We start from the raw sequence: 24,338 nt of genomic DNA on the forward strand, positions 1-24,338 counted from the left end.
CTATACATGAAACTTTCATTTTCCATTTTCTAAATGAAGTGTTCACATGCTAAGGGAATTTACAACTTGTGGGAGAACTGTGTTCAAAAATGGACAAATCAGGTACATCTCTGGGAGGGTATTAATAAGGATTAACAATTCATGATGTATTCATTAGAAGCTTATATGTAACTAGAAGATGAAGTAAAGGGAATTTGGGGTAGAAAACGTGGTTTAAAACAGGAGTTTGCTCAGTTCTCTGCCATTTCTGTTAAGCTGCCAGGAATCCAACTGCAAGTTCAAAATCAACTGCATTTAACCCTAGGCAGATTGGCTAATTTTCTCTAGCAATCAGATGACTGTTTGTGCAATTACATTTAATAACAAACATGGAGGTATATCTAATGTCATCAGATTCCTCATTTTTTAACTGAAATAAATAAAGGGGTCACCACAATAAATAGAGGTGATTTTCTCTATATGCTAATGATTGCATTGCTGGAAGGATAATTTTCAAACTCTGATTAGGAATTTCCAAGTACACTAGAGCTACGTCTACACGTGAAGCCTACATCGAAGTAGCTTATTTCGATGTAGCGACATCGAAATAGGCTATTTCGATGAATAACGTCTACACGTCCTCCAGGGCTGGCAATGTCGACGTTCAACATCGACGTTGCACAGCACCACATCGAAATAGGTGCTGCGAGGGAACGTCTACACACCAAAGTAGCACACATCGAAATAAGGGTGCCAGGAACAGCTGCAGACAGGGTCACAGGGCGGACTCAACAGCAAGCCGCTCCCTTAAAGGGCCCCTCCCAGACACAGTTGCACTAAACAACACAAGATCCACAGAGCCGACAACTGGTTGCAGACCCTGTGCATGCAGCGTGGATCCCCAGCTGCAGCAGCAGCAGCCAGAAGCCCTGGGCTAAGGGCTGCTGCACATGGTGACCATAGAGCCCTGCAGGGGCCGGAGAGAGAGCATCTCTCAACCCCTCAGCTGATGGCCACCATGGCGGACCCTGCTATTTCGATGTTGCGGGACGCGGATCGTCTACACGTGCCCTACTTCAACGTTCAACTTCGAAGTAGGGCGCTATTCCCATCCCCTCATGGGGTTAGCGGCTTCGACGTCTCACCACCTAACGTCAATGTTAACATCGAAATAGCGCCCAACACGTGTAGCCGTGACGGGCGCTATTTCGAAGTTAGTGCCACTACTTCGAAGTAGCGTGCACATGTAGACACGGCTTAGGAGATCTGATTCTCCTTGCATCCCCATGCAGGAAGATAAACAATTGGTAGCGGGAAGATGAAGCAAGACACTTCTATCTTTTCTGAGAGACCTAAATACAAGTTATAAAAGCGACATATAAACTGACTAGAAGCTATTACAAGAAACTATATGAATATGAAGAAACTGATTTTTACCTACTGCTAAAAAGGTAAAGTTCAAACTAATATTACCAGCAGAGAAAAAAAAAACAACCTTTCTGATTCAAAAGATCATATTTGTTCTGTGAGCTCTTAAGAAGGGTAATAATGAATACAGTAGAACTGATTTTTGAATATGGATCATGGGAATACCTTGCTTTAATAATTATGCCGAAATGTTCAAGCCGCATGAATCAGTGTAACTGTGATAATTCCAAATCAACTGGGTTTGCAGATACAAAATATCCATTTTCTAAGGACATACTGAGTTCTTCTAGGACGTCTAGTGCTTAGTAAAATTAGACAAATTACTCATTATTCCCACTTGCTTTTTCTTAAGGTGTAATATTCTTTACCTGGTACTAAATGGTACTCAGTTGAAAATTCTTAAAACATTAGAGAAATCCCTTCCTAACTGAACCCTGCAACTAAATGACTACTGATAAGGATAAGCAAGGGAAAAAAAACCACATCAAATATCTCTCTCATATGGGGTTTCTCTTTTGGAAATTAAGATTTGATTCATATACTGAGCTGAACGACCAGAATCAGTCATGATCATTAAAATCCAATTCCACAGTATCAGCTCAAAATACAGATAAACAAGCCACCTCATCAAGTTTCCTGTTTGGTTGTATGTCCCACTTTTATTGCTTTGTGTACCCCATTTTTGTTCCCACCTGACAGATACATTAATGACTACTAAAGATAAAGAAAAATATATTTGTCTCTATCTCTCATTATATAGCTCTTTTTGGCTCCATATAGCTATGCAAAATTTACCATTGTTTAAATGTGGCAACGTATCAGTAGCATTTATCTAAATGGTCTATCAAGCAGAGAGAGTTACTAATACAATAAATAAAGCCTAGGGTTACATTCTTTAATAACGTTAGAGTTAGCTCTAATGTTTCTATATCTTCACTTACGCTGAAACTTGCCAATGGAGTATGGGGGGTTATAATGACTGAACTCCTGCACTGACAGAATCCTTGCTATTCACAATGTTTCCATCGGGTGTAGCTATGATATTAGATAGGTTTGTATGGCAACCCCTTCCTGCATGCATATAGGAAGAAATGCCAAAAGGCCTCAATGCATGTTTTTTGCCCTTAATGTGGTACAGCACAAATCTATCTTATGCCATGTTTCATATAGATTACCTACATCTGCTGGATAAGAAAAACTGCCAGCAAATATCTTGAGGAGAGAAGTCTATAAAACAGAATATTATCAATCAAATGAAAAGTTACCTACTTGTGCATAGGGGTGATTTTACTATAATATATTTTGTGACATCATTTATTTATTATATTATTTTAACTAGAATATTGTTTGTCTTCCATGTAAGGAAATATGCAATGCATAAGAAATAATTAAATGGTAGTAAATATCTCAAAACAAGAAAACTAATTGGAAAACTACACTGATCCTGCACAAATGTCTTGCTTTCACATACTCCAGATAGTCTCAGAAACCATGAGGGTTACTCATATTGTATAAGCCTTCACAGAACTAAAAGCAACAGAACAGAGTTGTCAAGCACTTGGACTCAGCCGAGTGATTATGACAGTGATTTCTTAACTGTTCAAGAGATGATGATATTGATAACCATCTAGGATCCTATTAACTGTGTCTAATTTTCATAAAGTAGTTTACATATTTATTATTAATACTGGTATGGCAGAAGTCACCTAGTCACATTGTCACAGTTCTTTGGCACACTGTGCTAGCACTACTCAGTTTTTGAAGAAATGCTGCATTGTCACTATTTTTGTGATGCAGACCTTTTAATAGCTGGTACAAGAGCCAGCTTTATGGGCGAAGTTGTTCCTGAGATAAGAGCCATAGGCTTTGGCTGAGATTTCTGATAGAAGGCATTGTCTGACTGCTGGTTTTGACCACCTCTGTTCAAGGACTAGCAAATATGGTGTCAAAATCTAAAATTCAATATCACTGGTTTCTCCCTATAGGAAACAGCCTCACAAGGGCCTGTAATGTGGTGTGACTTGTCTGGAAGGCAATAATATGTAAGTGCAGCACATGTAGATTATAGGTCCCAGCATGCTGTGCTCCATCTTGATCTCAGAAGAGACCATATTGATCAAGATCCATCATTCCATGATAAGACATGTGCATTTTGCTTGCTGCAATTTTTGACTGAAAATGAGAGTGGTTGACAATTAAACTGTATAATTGTAGGCTTAATTAGGCCTTTACACTGTATTTTGACCACTCCTGCTATATGTTCATTCCATCTCTGAGGAAAATAAGGTATGAATGACATATCTGATGGTGCTGTGATGGAAATTATTAATATGTAGCTTAATGCCATAAAACTTTTACATTGCGAGGCAGGACAATGCTGGCACCTACTATATGTCTTCAGTTCTCAGTTTCTTTTTCTACATTGTCATCAGCTTCATGATCATCAATACCCTTAAATTATCAACAGAAGATATTCATCCCCCTAAGGCAAACCTGAAGTCAGGATCTTTTTTGTTTTTAACCTAGTAACATTTTGAATAGAACAGAAACTAGAAAACTCACAAAAAAAAAAAAAAATCCAGGGAGACACAATCCAGGAGCAGGTATTGCTGGAAAAGTGCCTTTAAGAACATCTGACTCATTCTTGATGAGTGATTTAGGGGATGGCGTGACCACTTGCTCTCCCATCATCCACTCCCCCTCCCCGCCTTTGGGAGCTGACAAAAAGGAAGTAACATGGAGCGATGTATGTCAGTCTTCCATGGCTTTTGCACCAGAGGAATTCTCACTGTGGACACTGTCACTCTTACTTCCCCTACATGCTTCCAGAGAGACACATAGGCTGTGTCTACACGTGCACGCTACTTCGAAGTAGCGGCACCAACTTTGAAATAGCGCCCGTCACGTCTACACGCGTCGGGCGCTATTTCGAAGTTAACTTTGACGTTAGGCGGCGAGACGTCGAAGTCGCTAACCTCATGAGGAGATAGGAATAGCGCCCTACTTCGACGTTCAACGTCGAAGTAGGGACAGTGTAGACGATCCGCGTCCCGCAACGTCGAAATTGCTGGGTCCTCCATGGCGGCCATCAGCTGGGGGGTTGAGAGATGCTCTCTCTCCAGCCCCTGCGGGGCTCTATGGTCACCGTGGGCAGCAGCCCTTAGCCCAGGGCTTCTGGCTGCTTCTGCGGCAGCTGGGGATCCATGCTGCAGGCACAGGGTCTGCAACCAGTTGTCAGCTCTGTGTATCTTGTGTTGTTTAGTGCAACTGTGTCTGGGAGGGGCCCTTTAAGGGAGCGGCTTGCTGTTGAGTCCGCCCTGTGACCCTGTCTGCAGCTGTGCCTGGCACCCTTATTTCGATGTGTGCTACTTTGGCGTGTAGACGTACCCTCGCAGCGCCTATTTCGATGTGGTGCCGCGCAACGTCGAAGTTGAACATCGACGTTGCCAGCCCTGGAGGACGTGTAGACGTTATTCTTCGATGTTGCTACATCGAAATAAGCTATTTCGATGTTGGCTTCACGTGTAGACGTAGCCATAAGGTCCAGTATCAGATCCATATGTGTGGCAGGTATATGCTACTGAAAATATATGATGATGCTAAATGTTCTGCATCGAACCGAAAATAACGAAACTTAATGGATGAACTGTAAGAACAATAAGTGAGTACAGAAATCATACATTATGTAGATAAGACCGTGATAACCTCAAATGTAAGCAACTTAAATTAAATAATTGTATCGTACCTGAAGATGTTATAAATGCACTTGAGATCCTCTCCCATTTGTTGCATTCCTAGAAGGTTCTCTCCCCTCTTGTTGCAAGAAAGAATCACGCAAGCAACAGGGGAAACTAACAACAGGGAAACTGACTCTGCACAAAGATTGAAATGTTGCCCTCCAGAAGTCAATGGAGATTTTACCATTGAAGTAAGACTCTGGATTTCACCCAAGCCTCAAATGTGAAAGTAAAACAAACGGGGGGTGGGGGAAGGATGAGGTGGAAATGAGTCTGACACAGAAGTATGGTATTTAGGTATTCTGGAACATTTTAACCAAATGATGTTTGTAACAAAAAGGAAACAGTTGCTCAACTCTGCTTGGTTCAACTGAGGTCCCTGCTGCACTAGTGTGTCCAGCTGCAGGCAGCATACTTTAAGAGAAAGGCAGACAAACTGGAGACAGTCCAGAACAGACCAACACACATGCTAAGAGGTTTAGAAACTCCTGTCTCTTTAATCCCAGTAACCACAGAAACACCAATTCAGTCTTTTTTAAATTTTTTTAAACTAACATTAGGACACCAGGACTATTTATCTATCTGGATTTTGCCCCAACTTAGAAATTCAAACAAAACCCATACAATAAAAATGAAAATTTTATGCAGTAAAAAAGATTGCAGCCATTATTTAAATTTCTTCTTATCGCACAAGAATAACTCATATGAGAACAGGACCAACATTGTAAATTCAATGAGGATTGGAAGGTAAGAAGCAAATATAAACAAATAACAATCACTGCTGGTAATGAATAATATGTGACTGCTTAGATGGGGAAACTTAACAGCAAATCTATAATAGTGCATCTCTTTCTGTATTCCTATCATCTAAATCAGCTAATATGCCTCAGGAATGTTTATGCTATTTTAGTGATCAAGTAATGGGAACACTTACCTGGTACACCAGGTGGAGTTTTTAAATATTTGCCATTAAAATGTTGAATTACTACTTCACATTTTTCCGTAGACTCCATTCTAGAAAAGAAAACGGGGAAGGGGAAGCAATTATTACTAAGAGTTGTATAAAAGTATGCAGTCAGCAAAGGAAGATGTGACACAGATGTTGAGCAAATGTCAAAAGCAGCTCTTGCTGCATTCTGCAGAGATGCAGGTGGAGCAGTTTATTTCAATATGGTGTTAGCTAGCAAGGAGCACTTGCCACTATCAAGCATTATAGCTCTTTCCTGGCTGCATGCACACTGGAACCGTGGCTTGCTTTTGAGTCCTAAGGAGTGTTCCAAACAAGAACATATTAAGTGCTTCTTGATAAAACTCAGGGCCTCGTTCCAAATTTCTGATACCCCCAAGAGATGTGCAAAAGATATAGGATACAAGCTAAATCTGAAGGGGAATGAAATTACAATAATTCAGGATTATAAAGTGGATACACAACTGTCTGAAAAATATCTACTCAAGGAATAGTTATCAATGGTTTGCTGCCAGTTATGTATCTAGTACTATTCAGTATTTTCATCAATGACTTGAATAATGGGTTAGAGAACATGATTGTAAAATCTGCTCCAAGCTAAGAAGGGTTGCAAGTACTTTGGAGGACAGAATTCAAATTCAAAAGGACCTGGATAAAGTGGGGAACTGATCTAAATCAACAAGAAAAAAATCAAATTTATGACTACAAAATGAGAAATAATTGGCTAAGCTGTAATACAGCAGAAAAGGATCTTGGGGTTATAGTGGCTCACAAATCAAATCTAAGCCACCAATGGCAAGAAGTCGAAAAAAAAAGCGGCTAATATTATTGTGGAGTGTGCTCACAGGAGTGTTTTGTCTCAGACCTGGGAGGTAATTGTCCCATCCTGCTCAGCACTGCTGAGAATTCACCTGGAGCACTGGGTCCAGTATCAGGAGTCACACTTTAGGAAAGATGTTGACAAAGGGAAGAGAGTCCAGAAGAGAGAGGGAAAAAAATGATACTCGATTAGAAAACCTGACCTATGAGGAAAGGTTAAAAAATTGAGTACGTTCAGTCATGAGAAAAGAAGACCAACTTTGAAGTGATAAAATTCTTCCAATATATTAAGGGCTTTTATAAAGAAGATGCTGATCAATTACAGTAGGGCCTCATGATTCTCGAACTTAACATTAACGAATTCAATTATTCACAAGTGGTCGAGCTGCCACTTCCCCAGGGTCCCAGGCAGGAGTGTCAGCAGCCACCTCTTCCCCCAGGACCACAGGCACCCCCCGTATTTGTGAAAAATCAACTTTCACAAGGGTTCCAAACATGGAACTCTCGCAACTGTTGAGCCCCTACTGTATTATTAGTATCTACTGAAGCCAACACAAGAAACAACTGCAGCAAAGGAGGTTTAGTTTAGATATTAGGACAAACTTTTTTACTCTAAAGATAGTTAAATGCTGGAACAGACTTTAAAGAATGGTTGTGGAAACAGCATTACTGGAAGTTATTAAGAAGAGATTAGATAACCTGCTGTCAGGGAGAATCTAGGTTTACAGGGGACTGACTCAGGATGTGTCCTGGACTTGAGAACCTGTCATTAAGAACATTTCTATGATGGTTACCGAGTAAAGAAATAATGATAATTGAGTATAAAACAAAATCAACAGCAATTTGTATTTGTATATTACATGAGTCCAATCTCTGGACGGAGACAGACATTCCTGTACATGAACTTGTCCTGGTGAAATGACTCATCATTCACCTGCCATAATTATGAATCGTAGTTCTCAGATGCCAATGATACTTCAGCAATAATAATAAATATGCACCTATAGGACTGAAATGATTATACAGTTATGAGCCAAATCCTTAGCCAAGAAGCCATTTTACAGGACCTAAACAGACAGGTTAACTGATCCTGAAAAAATATACCCCAGCTGTTGCACAATAGAAATTAAAATGCTGGTGAGGAGAGGGATGACTCATAACTAAGTACCAAAGACTCTACAGATATTATGTTATGGATTATTTTTTCAGGAGCGCTGTCTTCAAAGATTATATTCAATACTCATGTCATATTTTGTTTCTGATCCAGGTGTTCTTCCAGCTGGGAAATTACACTGACTTAAGTATTACTTCATTCTCAAAAGTCAAGTTAAATAACTTCCTAATCAGCTCCTACCACAGAGTAGTTGGGGAGGCAGGGAAGAATAATATTCTGCAGAACATACATATTTCTCTAGAGTAGTGTTTCTTAAAACTATTTTCCACAGAACACTGGTGTTCCACGAACAACTCACAGGTGTGCTGCATGCATTTGATATTATGCACTGATGGTATTTCTTCACTGTTATGATACTTGATTAAATTACCCCATTTTGGTTTTGCTGTATAAGTAGCTGTTTGTTTGGGGTTTTGTTTGATTTTTGCTTTTGGTCGACAAGATGTTTTGGAAGAAAATTTTCATAAGTGTTCAACATAAAAACTATTATTGTGTGGTGTTCTGTCATCTCAAAAGTTCAGGAAACACTGCCCCAGATCCTCAACCCAGTGCTGAGAGGGGCAGGTTATTGTCTTGGATAGGAGTTTGCCAAGAGTTAGAAAAAAATAACTGAGCAAGAGAATAGGATGATTAATAGTCCAAGCTGTACAAAATCTTTTGTTGGTTTGTTTTAAGTCAAACCATTAAAGTTGCCCCTTCTGGGGCCTAACCATTATACAGTCTTTTGCAGCTCAGTTTTTAAGGCCATATTATGGGGGATAGGCTGTTTCCACGAGCACAGACAGCAACGTAGATTGTTCACTTTGGCTTCATTCAGATTTAACTAAGCGAATGTTTGCAGTAAGCCTTTAGAGACTCCTGTCTCTGACAGCATAAATGCAAGAAAAGTCTGTTTTCTGTAGCTGCAGGCATTTAGTGTCAAAGCACGCTATGTTGCACCACATAGCAGTAACTATTTCATTTGAATACATGGGGCACGTTTTAACAAGCCAAAGCAGCCCCGGCAAAGAATGCAATAGAGGAGCTGCCAAGTGAAAGCGCCTCCGTGCACTCCATGCATTTTATGTGGGAAGGGAATAAAAGTGAAGCCCAGGGTACTCTGGGATAAAAAAAAAATAACAAACATCTCCTGAATAGCTGTCTCAAAACGAATGCGCCCATTTTATTCTCAAGTTTCACAATTAACAGCTCTCAAATGCCACTACTAGCTATCTGTAATCTGGCACACGCTTCACTTGAAACTGATACTAGCATTATCAACTTGGCCTGAAAAGGCAGCATAGTAGACAAAGCCATCTTTACATGTTCCATTCAGTGGTGCTGCTGAATAACTACAACTGTACGAATTATTCCTCCACACTACCTGAATCCCTGGAGGCTTTCAGAATGGCTGTGTGTGGCAGGTAGGCTTTCCCTCCAGAAATATGTTAATTAGACCTCTAGCCATTAACTAACACTCAAGACATATTGGTTATATCTGTCACCTATGGCACAGATGCGTGAAATGTATTTTTCAAATGTACATACGTAGCATGCGCTGATGTATCAACATTGTGTTTAGTTTAGGAAATCAGTTTTTTCCCATTTATTCTTTTGTGTGTGATATTTAAGGTTATGAAATAACCAAGGTGGTATACAGTATATGGGAAAAAGATATGACAATAATATTCTAGGCTACATCTGCACAAGAAGCCTCTGTCGACAGAATATACCACCAGACTGTACCAGTATACCACCAGAGGTAATCAAGTGTGCCTTGGACACACTCCTTTGCCCACCAAAGCTTATGCTCATACATTTCTGTTAGTCTACAAGGTGCCACAGGACACCCTCGTTGTTTTGTTGACAGAAGTCACTGTTGGAAAGGATTTTCCAGCAAAACTTCTGTTGACAGATTGGGTCTACACATAAAAACAGATCAAAAGAGCACTCTGCTCTGTCAACAGAGAGCAGCCAGACTGCCCAGCCCTCTCTCGACGTAATAGCTGACCAGGAAGCTCTGCAAACAGGGCTTCCTGATGAACCAGAAGACCTGTCTGTTGACAAATGGGCCCCAGAGCATCTACACGGCTGTTCTGTCAACAGAATGCTGTTAAGAAAAGGCTTATACCTGAATGGGGAGCGGTATAACGCTGATGGCGAATGCGCCAGGTTTTGTTGACAAACTGTTGACAAAGCGCATTTTGCTTGTAGATGCACTACAGTTTTTCCTGAAAAATAGCCCAGTTATGCCAGGAAAAGACTCTAATGTAGACGTAGCCAGAACTATTTCATGAAGGTGTGCCTATACAGCAAAGTTATTTCATAATAATGGTTGTTACTCCAAAATAACTTTGAGAGGGTCTGCACAGCAAAACTGCAATATCAAGATCATTTCAAAATAGCTGACAGCTTATTTCGAATTCTGTAAACCTCATTGTACAAGGAAAAGTGCCTTACCAGGGAAATCCATGGCAAGCTTAAACTCAAAAGGATGCATATAAGAAGTGGAAACTTGCACAAGTAACTAAGGAGAAATATAAATATATTGCTCAAGTATGAAGAGGTGTAATCAGGAAGGCAAAAGCACAATTGGAACTGCAGCTGGCAATGAATATGAAGTGTAAGAAGAAAGGCTTCTACAGGCATATGAACAATAAGAGGGTGACCAAGAAGGGTGTGGGACCCTTACTGGATGAGGGAGGTGATCTTGTGATAGATGATGTCGAAAAAGCTGAAGTACTCAATACTTTATTTGCCTTTGTCTTCACAGACAAAGTTGGCTCCCAGAGTACTGCACTAGGCAATGCAGTACAGGAAGGAGTCAGGCTGCCCTCACTGGTGGGAGAACAGGTTAAGAACCAGTTCGAAAAGCTAGACATACACAAATACTTGGGTCCAAATTTAATGCATCCGAGGATACTGAGGGAGTTCATAAATGTCATTGCAGAGCCTTTTGCATTGTCTTTGAAAACTTACGGAGATCAGGAGAAGTCACAGATGATTGGATAAAGGAAAATATAGTGCCCATCTTTAAAAAAGGAAAGGAGGACAATCCAGGGAACTATAGACCGGTCAGCCTTACCGCAGTCCCTGGAAACACCATAGAGCGAATCCTCAAAGAATCCATTTTGAAGCACTTGGAAGAGGGAAAAGTGTTCAGGAATAGTCAACATAGATTCACCAAGGTCAAGTCATGCCTTACCAATATGATTAGCCTCTGTGATGAGGTAAGTGGCTTTACGGACATGGGGAAGTAAATGCATGTGATATACCTTAATTTTAGCAGTCTCTCATAATATTCTTACCTGCAAGTTGAGGGAAGTATAGATTGGATAAATGGACTGTAAGGTGAACAGAAAGCTGGCTAGATGATTGGGTCCAATGGGTCGTGATCAAAGGCTCTATGTCTGATTCTAGTGGAGTGCCTCAAGGATCGGTTCTGGGGCTAGTATTGGTCAACATCTTTATTAATGACTTGGATGAGGGAATGGAGTGCACCCTCAGCAAATTTGTGGATGACACTAAGCTAGGGGGACAGGTAGATACATTGGAGTTTAGGGAGAGGGTCCAGAGTGACCTAGATAAATTGGAGGGTTGGTCCAAAGAAATATGATGAGCTTCAACAAGAACAAGTACAGAGTCCTGCACTTAGGATGGAAGAATCCCAAGCATTGTTACAGGCTGGGGAGCTACTGACTAAGTAGTAGTGCAGTCAAAAAGGACCTGGGGATTACAGTGGATGAGAAGTTGGATATGAGTCAACAGTGTCCCTTTGTAGCCAAGAAGGCTAATGGCATATTGGGGTGCATTAGGAGGAACATTTCCAGCAGATCAAGAGAAGTTATTATTCCCCTCTATTCAGCACTAGTGAGGCCACAATCTAGAGTATTGCACCCAGTTCTCCACCCTAGATGAGGATGCATTAAAAAAGGGGCCAGCAGAAGGCCACAAAAATGACTAGGGTGATGGAGCACATGAACTACAAGGAGAGGCTGAGGGATCTGGATTTGTTTAGTTTGTAGAAGAGAAGAGTGAGGGGACATTTGGTAGCAGCCTTCAACTTCCTGAAGCTGTGGTCTAAAGAGAATCAAGGCTGGATCCCATGTTCCTCATAATGTTAGGACCTGAAGGAGCACAGATCAGAATCTACTCTTTGGCTTGAGAATACAGCAAGCTATTGTAAGGTCATACCATTGGCAGCCTAGAGTTCACTTGCTGTGAAGGGCACAATTTCAAAGCTGGCTGCTCTTATTAGTGACTGTTCTTGGTAGTAAAGGTCAGCAGAACAAGAAACAATGGTTTCAAGTCACAGAGCAGGAGTTGTAGTTTGAATATTAGGAAAACCTATTTCACCAGGAGGGTGGTGAAGCACTGGAATGTGTTACCTAGAAAGGTGGTAGAATCTTCATCCCTAGAGGTCTTTAAGTCCCGGCTTGACAAAGTCCTGGCTGGGATGATTTAGTTAGGGTTGCTTCTGCTTTGAGCAGGGGCTGGACTTGATAGCCTCTTGAGGTCCCTTCCAGCCCTAGGATTCTATGATTCTATCATTCTCTTCCAAAATAGATATTTTGGAATGGGGGCGATATAGACAGGGAATAGGAGCTATTTCAAAATAAGCTGCAGTGCTTCCAGGGGCTCTAATCTGAAACAGGCTCTGTTGTGTGGAGATGATCTATTCTGAAATAGCTGAGTGCTATTTCAAGATGCACTTTTTGTGTAAACACACCATTTTGAAATAAGCCATTCTGGAAAAATCTCTTCTGAAACGGCTTATTCCGAAATAACGCTGCTATGTAGATATAGTCTGAGAGATCATATTTTCAGTTGCTTATATTTTTTGCCAAACTGCCCTCATTTTGGCTGAAATATTTCATGACAGGTGTCTGCCTCAGGCAGATTTTATTTAAAGTGAAAATATCAGTCAGGAACTGCAGCAGGGGCTTGAAATTGGACAAGCATTGTCAGAGAGGTGTTTCCATTGTCCTTGTGAAAATCTGCTCAAATCTGGCCTGGTTATAAGCCTTTTAAAATCACATTATGCACATGCTTCTTAGACTGTGGCAGTTAGCTCTCCCCACCCACCAAGAGTCTGCCTGGAGCTCCACCCTGTAAGCTGCGCACTTGTGCAGCTGCTCAGAAGAAATGCGAGTGCCACCCAGCCGATTCAACAGAGCACCCACAGTGAGGTTTTGTGTTTCTACCAGTGGTGCATAGTTGTACAAGGCTCGGTGCACATAAAAACGTATTCTGCCCAGGGATGGAAAAAAATCTGCAGATGTATGGGAAAGATTAGAGGGAACATTGGTGCTAAGAACAGCTTTTCCTGCCATGGTAGGCTGAGTCAGGGTTGGATAAGAGACTATATGAATTGAGAGCAGGAAATCTATTTCTCCTGTGCTCTCAGTCACCTACCCATCCTCACCCTTTCCTGCTACGCTAAAGCAGCAGGGAGGAAGCAATTTGTTATTTGAATGCACAGGGGACAAAAACAGAATCTGGGTGACCACCAGGAATAGACGGGGTGAAGACTGCCTGGTGGGGAATAAGGGAAAAGGGAAGCTTAGAAAGGGACTAAGAGGAGGGTGAAGACTGGGGTGGTGGTGCTCTGGGTCCGTAGTTGGAAGAAAGGAGATTGAAATCAGATGAGGAGACAAAGGGAGACAAGGAGTGGCTTGCCAAAGAGATGGGGACTGAGAACTAGTGGGTGGGAGAAGAAGATGAAGGGAGATCAGACAGCTCTGAGTGGGAGCAAGGACCAGTTGGGTAAAGAGATTAGGCCAAAGACTACATGGGAAGGAGTCTGGGAAAGAAGATTGGAACTGGGAGCCGCTAGGACCGAATGAGGCAGCGGTCCTGTGTAAAAAGTGTGTGACCATGTAATTAAAGACTGTACATAACATATATGAACAAGGGTCAACTCATGGCTTTTCTTAATGCCTAAGTGCTAGTTTGGATGCTTAATATTGTTCTTTTAACATAGTTTTATACTGTAATGCTTAATATAATGTACAAATACAGTATAAAACTATGTTAAAAGAACAATGAACAAATAAAAAGTTCATTTTGCTGCTCTAGCTACATTTTTATTGAAATAAGAGCAGCGTTAAATGAGCTCAAATTTTTCAAAACTGAGCCCCCAAGAGACATAATTTACACACTAAAATGTCTGAAGGATGCATACATTGTCTGTAAATTGAGTGCAAATTGGTTTTGCAGTCCAACATTTATTGCTACTGCATAAGTTTTGCATCCTGAAGTCACTTCTGTGAACAAATTGTGGGCTCACAAATGGAGACTTGTGAAAAATTTCCCCCCTTATGCTTAAGGATTGACTTAACACAGCAAAACAGGAACATTTACAATTAAGGCTGGATCCCGTGTTCCTTGTAATATGAGGACCTGCAGGATCATAGGTCAGAATTTACCCTTTGGCTATGAGAATATAGCAAGTTAGTGTAAGGTCATGCTACTGGCTGCCTAGGGTTCCATTGCTGTGAAGCACTCATTTTCAAAGTTGGCTGCTCCAGCTGCTCCTACCATCTATCCCTGTGCAGGAAAACCACAAGATAGACAAACATATGCAATAGTCACAGAGAGGTAGCTGTGTTAGTTTGTATCTTAAAAAAAAAAAAAGTAGTCCTGCAGCACTTTAAAGACTAACAAAATAATTTATCCGGTGACAAGCTTTCGTGGGGAAGACCCACTGCTTCTGATTTGTTTTGTGAAAAATATGCAAGAAAGGCAAAGACTGAAAACCGCAGATTTATGAATGTGAAACAAATAATTGCCTATTCAAGTAGGTTATTATATGAGACAGTTTGTAATAATGACCCTTTGTGATTGGTAAATGGGATTTTATCTGCATGTGGAATTATGAGGACTATTTGGCCAGGGTAATCTAGTGAAGTACGTCCTCAAGTCGTCCAGTTCCCCTGGAGGAACTGGAAAGTCACAGAAAGGCTCTGGAATTCATAAAGGAAACCAAACTTCGGTTTAATACAGTAAAATCATTCCCCCTCTCCCACCACATTAGCTCCTTTTATGATTATCTAGATTTTGGCTCACCATATTTTGCACACATATGCAAGGCCAGTGAATGGAGCTATGCCAATTTTTCTCCATCTCAGGATTAGGACCATACATCCATGTTTGAATTTATATATGCTTATGTTTGTAAGGTGCAATTTAAGCCCTTATATTTGCAATTGTAGCTCTGAATGTCCTCTCCATTACCAGAATTAATCTACTGCTCAGTGACGTTTTAGCAAAATTACTCTGTGATTCAAAGGGTTAAATTATTTGTGCTTTAAGAATGCAGTGAAAGACTGTCTAAGTGATGATCCTAAAATGTGCAATATCTTGTTTAATAAACTGAAGCAACTCATTGATGTGGTTTCCTCTACTCATTAATTCATAACTAGCGGCAAAACATGTTTACTACTCCTGGAAACAGTTTTGCTGGTCTCCAATGCATTTTGAGCCTTAGCAGGTGGTGAGATATTGAAACCTAACATCCTACCATTCTGATTTGCCATCTTGTTTTAATTCCCCTGAAATTTTTATACCCTCTCAGCACTTACTATGGGCAGAAATAACATTTGTGATTCTCACATAACATACTGTGTAAGAACCTGATTCTACACATGGAGGTGTGTGTGGTCAGAAGGGCCCACCCACACAGAGCTCAACATAGGACTGAAGACAGCATCATTTGCTGTTTTTCTTCTGTTTGTTTTCTTTTTTTTAACTAATGCCACAAAAGATACTTAAGAGATATAGTAAACTAGAAACTAAGATGTCGATCTGAAAGATGTAAAAAATAAAAATCCTAATAATGTCACAATTTGTCATGTAAAGAGAGGGATGTAAAATATATTTGAAAAATGGGAACTAACTGTCTAGTAAATTTGTTTCTGATCTACTTGGTTCACAAGATGCCACTTTCAAGCTCTTTAACAGCGAACTTTTCATACTGGTCACAGACAAATGGAAGAAAGTTCCAGGCCCTAGGGAATCTTTAACATTCATGGCCCCCAACAAGTCTGAAAGTACTTGGGTGCAACTTGTAAATATTATTTCTTATGTAAGAACTAGATTGGAGAAAATAAGATCCTACCAAAGCCATAGGACACATCTTACAATTCTTAACATATTGGGTAATTATTTTAAAACCTTTGAATTTCCTTTTCCTTTGTCTTTGTATCTCTTCATTTGACCAAGACCTGAAACTGAGTTGTGCAAATACTATTCAGAGAGGCTATTCTTACTGGCCATGTCTACATGGGCAGCCTCTGTCAATACAGTTAAAGCGTTCTGTTGAGTTTGTTGACAAAAGTCAGCTGTTCTGCTGGCAGCGTTATACCTCACCCCATTCAGGTATAACCTCTCTGTCGGCAGTGGTTTGTCGATGGAGTGCCTGTGTAGACAGTTCTGTTGATAGAGCGGGTCCTCCATGGTGGCCAGCTGCCAGAGATGGCAGATGACATCTCCACAGCCCACGGGGCTCTATCGTTACCGCTTCCACCTGCCCTTAAAGGAAGAGGAATCCAGAAAGACCAGAGCAGGAAGTTTGGGGAGTACATGCAGCCTGGCTGCACAGGCCCAGAGACACACCCCAGCAGCCATATCCTACACTTTGCCAAATGGCAGAGGCAGCCCAGGATCACCCATGCTGAAGGACCCCAGGAGCCATCCCAGGAGCCCACCCAGCAAGGCACAGGTATGCCCTGTCATGGTCCAGCAGTGAGGTCAAGGACCTCCTGGCCCTCTGGGCTAACAAGCCCTTGTGCTGGACCCCAGTGCCAAACGATGCAACACCCCTGGGGCAATGACCACCTGGCAAAAGCCCTGATACAGCATGGCCACCCTACACGCAACCTCCAACATGTGTTTGCAAAGGTGAAGGAGCTGTGTCAGGCATACATGTGGGCCAGTGACACTTGGCACCACTAGGGCAAAGAGGTGCCCTCCCGTCCCCACTACACAGGCCTACACCACATGTAAGAGGGAAACAATGGGGCCCCAGGCCCAGCGATGGTGAACACTGGTGAGGAGGCCCCCTGAACTGAGGCCAGCACCACAGACCCAGGATCCTCCCCAGAGCCACAGGATGAGCCATCCTCCAAACCTCACACCATCAAGGCGGTCCCAACGGTGGACCTCCCAGTGCAAAACTGGTGATCTATGGAGCGGTAGCTGTTGGGGATGGCCAGGTTCCAGAGTGCGATTGTGACCCTCTTCACCACAGGGATGGCAGTCCGCATGTTGATGTCATGGCAGCGAAGGGTGGGGGCCGAGCCGGGTGCACATTTGCAGGAATGTATCCCTGAGCATACTGAAGTTCAGTGTCCATTGCTCATCACCACATTGCTGCATTACAACTTGGTCCCACCACTCGGTGCTCGTGGGATGCCACCAGATCTGCCCAGGCACCCAAGGGAGTGTCTGTGGCCAGGGCAGGATGATGTCAGGGGCCTGCTCTGCAGGTCATCTCTTGGGTTCTGGTTCCTAGATGTGGTCATGGAGAAAGATGATAGCCAGTGGCAGGGCCAGCAGGAGTGGGTCCATGGTCCAGGCATGCCCAGGGGCTGCTGTGCCATGGTCAGCATAGGGAAGGGAGGGGGTCGGGTGAGGGGGAAAAGTATTGGGTCGGGGGTGTGGGGTAGGGGGAAGTGGGTGTTGGGTACGGTGTCAGGAAGGTTGCGGTACCAGGCAGGGTAGAAAGCAGTTTGGAAAGAGTGGTATCTCTCTCAAGCTGCAAGGAGCCCTGCAACAGCTTTTCTTTCCCTCCAGGAGGTGGGCTACCCTTGGCATGCACCGGTGGGAGCACTTTAAGGGCACACAGGGCCAGTGCTCCAGGAAGGGCTTTCTCCCCATGCTTGCCTGCCTTCCGGGTCACAGGGCCATCTCTGTCACAGAGGTGTCCGTTCTGTCAACAGAGTGTCTGGTATGTGGGGACACTCCCTGCTGAGTGAGAGGCTCGCTCTGTCAAGGCATGTTTGTGTGCAGCTGCGGTCTGTCAGCAGAGGCTCTGTCAAGATTTCTCTGTTCATAGGGACTTCTGTTGACAGAAGCTGCCTGTGTAGACGTGGCCACTATGTTTCTGACCTAGCGAGAAAGTGTTGAAAAATCCCTAAAAAATACTTCCTCTTATCAAATGCCCAGCCCAAATTTGCAAACTCAGGATGTTTGGACAAAGTTCATATACAGACTCAGAATACTGTATGCAGAATCTGAGCAAATCCCACCACCTAACCATTTGAGGTTTATCCTTCCCTTGGGGAAAAAAAAGACTATTTTAAAAATGTATATTATTCCCCTCTATAGAGCACAGTGGCTCCACAGTAGTCATTATAAGTTGCTATAAATAACAGGGATCGTTCATAAGGGTAGTACACATAAACCTTCTGGAAATGAATCTACTGTACTTGCTCATTATGCAGATTAATAACGTGTCAAGTAAAAGTTAGAGAACATAAACATATATTAGAAAAGAGCAACGTACTTACTAAGTGGCTATTATATAACAAATAGTTGATATCTTGTAATTATCACAAAGCAATAAAAGTATGTGGGCTTGCTTCTCATTTAGACTGCTAGAGCAATGTAAATGGGGCTTGGAGTAAATTGTGAGTGAAGTGGACTCCACTATTTTTAAATTTCAACTGAATATTGGAGATTTTATGGAATTAAAGGGTCGCTTCATGCGTGTTCAGATTATGCTTCCCTTCACTGAGTAATTTTATATTAATATCGATACAAAGATTTTAACGTGCTTTGAAAACATTGAGTAATCCCTGTGAGACCATGATTTGGTAGGGAAATAACTTATTCTGCAGAGAAGGGAACTACAGCAAAGAGGTTAACTGCCTTGCTCAAGGACACAAAAGGAACTGGGTTCAGCTCGGAGTGGCAGTCTGCACCTCAGAATTCCCAGGCACGTATCTCAGACCACGTTTTACTCATATACTCTTCAACCAGGATGAGGGTTTTGTTCAGTGGGAGCATGAGAACAGGTGTGCTAAACATACAGCTGTGTATTTTGCATAATCATCAAACAACAGCAATTAGAGCTGACCTGGTACACCGCTGAATAGTTTATTACAACACATTTGCTAGTACTTTTTAATTCCATCTACACATGGAGTTTACATTTCTTCGTGCATCTGATGAAGTGGGTCTTTGCACAAGAAAGCTTATGCTCCAATAAATCTGTTAGTCTATAAGGTGTCACAGGACTTCTTGTTGGTTTTCTTGGCTACAGACTAACACGGCCTCTTATTATTTCATTTGAGAACCTATTACACAGTCTATGATAGCTTACTGTCAAGCACTAGCCAGTAGATCCCAGTGGTCAGTCTGGGAGCTAGCTGGTGGAGGTGTGTCAGTACCTCCCTTCTCCTGATACCTGTGTGTATGTGTGGAGTGGGAGGAAGACAAAGAGAGAGGCAGAATGCTTTCTCTTTCCTTCCTCTGGTATCCCTGAGGAATGGAAATAGGGAAAATGGTCCTCTGAAGTCAGACATGAGAATGGCCACTCCTGAGGACCTCACAAGGTAGGACTAAACTCCAGGTGTGGAGGGTGGGGAGGGAGGGGGCAGGAAGAGAGAAAGGGAATGTGTATGTGGGCACACGTGCAGTTAGACATATGACACTGTCTCCAAAAAGACAATACAGGTATGTGTGGGGTATACTAGAGACTCCGAAGTTATCCCAGTGCTCCTGGGAGGGAGGTGGGACAGGAGGAAAGCAGGGCTCCTTCTAATTTTTTTCATTCATGGGCAGAATAAATTTTATTATGTGCACCAAATCATGTGCAGATGTGCAACACCAACAGGCTGTGAGTGCTCTGCTAATCTGCTAATTAGCTGACTCTTTATTGGGCAGCCAACCAAGTGCTCAGCTTACAGAGACCGCTGGTGGAGAGTGCCTAAGAGAAAATCCTCCAACAAATCACCTGTTCCCTAACCAACTCAGTTGACAGACCCTGCATGACTTCATTAGCTGTAACTGTGAAACTATTTTGCCTCCTTTTCATTCCTTTTTACACCTTTGACTCCCTTTTTTTCCCACCAGGAATTGCCGCCTTGCATTTGCCAGGCTTTCTTCCATACACAAGATTTTACTACTTCCTACCAGAGTACACTACTCACTGGGTAAGTTCACAGATTTGCTTTCTTGAAATATAATATTCTGATATAGGTGCTTTCTGTGAAGCCTTTCTTTCCCATGGCTCACTTAGCCAGCTTGTGTTCCCTTGTTCCCTCTCGGTTGGTAAGAGGTAGAATTAGGATGGCATCACTGGTTGAAATCTGTACTTATCACATACAAGCCGCGTCTACACTAGCCAGCTATTTCGAAGTAGCCGTGCCAACTTTGAAATAGCGCCCACCGCGTCTACACGTGCCGAGTGCTATTTTGAAGTTGAAATCAACGTAAGGCGGCGAGACATCGAAATCGCTATCCTCATCAGGAGATGGGAATAGCGCCCTACTTTGACGCTGAATGTTGAAGTAGGGCACGTGTAGATGATCCGCGTCCCGCAACATCAAAATAGCGGGGGTCTTCCATAGCGGCCATCAGCTGAGGGGTTGAGAGATGCTCTCTCCAGCCCCTGAGCTCTATGGTCACCGCATGCAGCAGCCCCTTAAAGCTCCCCACCCCCTTATTTCCTGTGCAGGAAGCTGAGAGCTCATGCAGGTAGCAGCACTGCCACGTGCACAGCCTGCACAGACCTCAGCAACCCCAAGCCAGCTCCCTGCACCCCATGGCAGCCAGCCAGCCCCCCAAGCGCCCACAGGGCACCCCCCCCAAGGGGACCCAGGGCTCCCAGCCTGCCAGCCAGTGGGGGAAGAGGCAGCGGGGCCCCTCCTGGATGGAGGCTGAGATCCGGGACCTGTTGGGGCTCTGGGGCTAGGAGGAGGTGCTCCAGGTAATGGGGAGCAAGAAGCGGAACGCGGATGCGTTCGCTCAGCTGGCTGAGGGCCTGGCTGCCCGGGTTCACCCTGCCTGCGCTCCTGACCACATCAGGAGTAAGGTGAAGGAGCTGCAGCAGGGTTACGCCCGGGCCCGGGACGCGGCCAGCCAATCTGGGGCCGCCCCCGCCACTTGCCCCTTTTACAGGGAGCTCAGGTCCATCCTGAGCCCCCGGCATACCTCCTCCCCGCCGCCACTCTTGACACATCGGCCGACGAGCGCCAGCAGGCCCCGGAGACGGAGTCCGCCCCGGAGGCAAGCCCTTCACCCCAGGGCCCCCCCCCAGGAGCCCACCCCTGGGACGCCGGAGGAGGAGGAGGGGGAGTCCTCCAGCGACGAGGGGGCTCCACATCGCTCTCCCGTCCTGCAGCTCCAGCAGGGCGTTCGCCCAATGGGTGTCCCCCGAACGTGGGAGCGGACCATCAGGTATGTACCCCCCCGTGCACACTCCCAGGGTTAAGGGGTGGGGACAAGAGACATTATCAGGGCCCTCCACATGCCCAGATGATCATGGCCCCAAGGACAGCAGTGGCATGTCCCGGAGAAGAGTGCATCAGCACCTGCCTCCCAGCAGGACAGTGCCATGCCCCATCCCTGGGGATGGGAGGAGCGGAACCTAGGGTCCCCCGGGGGGGGTGACACCCATGATCAGCAGCAGCATCTCCGGGGGATGGGGATGGGGAACCAGCAGCAGAGGGGTGGGGGGACAAGGGCCATGGGTCAGGGCCCACACTAACGGCTGTCTCCACTCTTGTTTCCCCCTGTGTTCCGCAGCTGCACCATCGGAGGGCCCAGAGAGAACCGGCGAGCTGTCCGTGGTCCCGGAGAGCCCACCGGGGCCATCCCAGCAGGCCAGCCCCTCGGCAGAGCACAGACCAGCCCCAGGACGAGACCAACAGAGGAGGAGCCACCCACGGACAGTCACAGACCCCCGCTGCTCGCGACCCTCCACCATCAACTGGAGGTGTCGGAGCGGTGCCTGCGGGCGGAGGAGCGGCGGCTAGAGCTCCAAGAGTGAGGCTGGCCTGGCGCCAGGAGGCTTGGGGGGCCTTCATGTGCACGTTCCAACAGCACCCCCCCCGCTGCTCCGCCCACCGCTCTGCCCGCCGCTCCATCCACTCCACCCGCCGTCCCTCCACTGTCTGCCACCCTGGGGCCTGCCGCCGAGGGGGACCATGGGCCTGCGGACTCCTGCCGGCCCTATTTGCCGGTTCTCCCAGCCCCCATCCAGCCTCGACCAGGGCTCCGGCCGAGACGTGGGTCGTGCCCCCCAACACCAGGCGCTGGACAACAGGGTGCGGGGCCAAGGATGTTGCCCCCCCCTTTGTACATATTCCCCCCATGTTTGTAAATAGTTTTTGTTCTGCTCCCCCATGTACATAGTTCCCCCCTTCCTTCTGTTAATAATAACGTTGCACTGTTTTGTTTCAAACAACATTTGCATTTATTTCAAGGAAAAGTGTGGGGGTGTGTGTGCTCTTGGGTGCTCTGTGGTGTGGGCGTGGGGGCAGGGAGTGTTGTGGAGGATGAGAGGGTGCAGTGGGTGGCTCACCACCAGCTGGCCCTGTCAGCGTTCACCCTGCAGCCTGGTCAAAATTGGCCCGCAGGGCCTCCAGGACCCAGATCCCCTCAGGGTCAACCTGGCGACTGAGGGCAGCGGGTGGCTGGATGTCGGCCCTGTCAGCCTCCACAGCCCAGCCCTGGAAGAAGGCCTCTCCCTTGCTCTCCAACAGGTTGTGGAGTGCGCTGCATGCGCCCACAACCTGGGGGATGTTGGTGAGCCCTGCATCCAGGCGGGTGAGGAGACACCTCCAGCGCCCTTTGAGGCAGTCGAAAGTCCGCTTGACCACCTGGCGTGCATGGTTCAAGCACGTGTTGAACCACTGCTGGCTGGCTGTGACGTGGCCTGTGTAGGGGTGCATGAGCCAGGGCCGGAGGGGGTACGCCGCGTCTGCGACGACGCAGAGGGGCAGGGTGGTGCCCCCCACAGGGATCTCCCGCTGGGGGATGTAGGTCCCCACCTCCAGCGGGTGGCACAGGCCCAAATTTCTGAACACCCGGGCATTGTGGGTGCTGCCAGGGCAGTCGACATAAATGTCCAAGAGGGAGCCCTGGCTGTCCACCAAGGCCTGGAGGACCATGGAATGGTATCCCTTCGTATTGAGGAAGCGTCCTCCGCTGTGCTCCGGGGCACAGATGGGGATATGGGTCCCATCCAGAGCCCCAAAGCAATTTGGGAAGCCCAGGCTGGCAAACCCCGCGATGGCGGCACCCGGGTCCCCAAGCTGCACGAGCCTGTGGAGGAGCAGGGCATTGATTGCACAGACGACTTGCAGGGGAAGGACATGAGACAGCACCAGTGAGGGGTGTGCAGGGTGTGTCTGGCCCTCCCCACAGGGCTAACCCTGTCCCCAGAGGGCTCCCCACCCTCCCCACAGGGTTCCCCCCATCCCCACAGGGCTCCCCCCCCTCCCTCTGGGTCCTCTTACCTCCACGAGGACAGCTCCGACGGTGGCCTTGCCCACGCCGAACTGCTGCCCTACGGATCGGTAGCTGTCTGGAATGGCCAGCTTCCAAGACAGCGATGCCGACCCGTTTCTCTACTGTCAGGGCACGTCGCATGGGGGTGTCCTGGTGCCGTAAGGCAGGGGTGAACCACTGACAGAGCTCCAGGAATGTCTGTCGGCTCATCCGGAAGTTCCGGAGCCAGCGGTTGTTGTCCCACTCACCGAGAACCAGCAGCTCCCTCCAGTCCGTGCTCCTGGGGTATCTCCACAGCTGGCAGCGTGTACGGCGGGGGGAGGGGGGCTGGGAGGGCAGCAAGGTCTGGGGCTGCTTCCTCATCCCCTGGGGGCAGCTCCTCTTCCACAAATAAAAGATGGTCAGCTGCCTCCTGCATAGCACTGAGCAGGGCAGCCACTGGTCCTGCAGGGGCGGGTGTGGGGGCCTCTGGCTTCTGCTGCTGCTGCTGCTGCTGGTGGTCCATTCTGCTTACACGGGGTGTGCGGGCTTCTGGCTCTGCAGACCGCGTGCTGTGCAGGCTGAGTGTGTCTGGGAGGGGCCCTTTAAGGGAGCAGCTAGTTGTTGCCCCGAAAGTGCTAGTCCGCCCTGTGACCCTGTCTGCAGCTTTTCCTGGCACCCTTATTTCGATTTGGGCTGCTTTGGTGTGTAGACGCTCCCCTGCAGCGCCTACTTCGATGTAGTGCTGCCCAACGTTGAAGCTGAACGTCGACGGCACCAGTCCTGGAGGATGTGTAGACACTATTCATCGAAATAG

General features: G+C 45.6%; 1 protein-coding gene across 11 annotated transcripts in view; it reads right to left on the bottom strand.

Moving 5' to 3' along the window:
• RBMS3 (RNA binding motif single stranded interacting protein 3) overlaps window positions 1-24,338 on the bottom strand; it is a 1,098,743-nt gene that overhangs the window by 193,457 nt on the left and 880,948 nt on the right. For all 11 annotated transcript variants that reach the window (XM_074984403.1, XM_074984401.1, XM_074984402.1 and 8 more), the window contains one exon: window positions 6,079-6,158. In XM_074984403.1, coding sequence (XP_074840504.1) covers window positions 6,079-6,158 — 80 coding nt within the window. The remainder of the gene's footprint in view (window positions 1-6,078; window positions 6,159-24,338) is intronic.

Source organism: Carettochelys insculpta, chromosome 2 (genome assembly GCF_033958435.1).
Source record: "Carettochelys insculpta isolate YL-2023 chromosome 2, ASM3395843v1, whole genome shotgun sequence".
NCBI classification, from domain to species: domain Eukaryota; kingdom Metazoa; phylum Chordata; order Testudines; family Carettochelyidae; genus Carettochelys; species Carettochelys insculpta.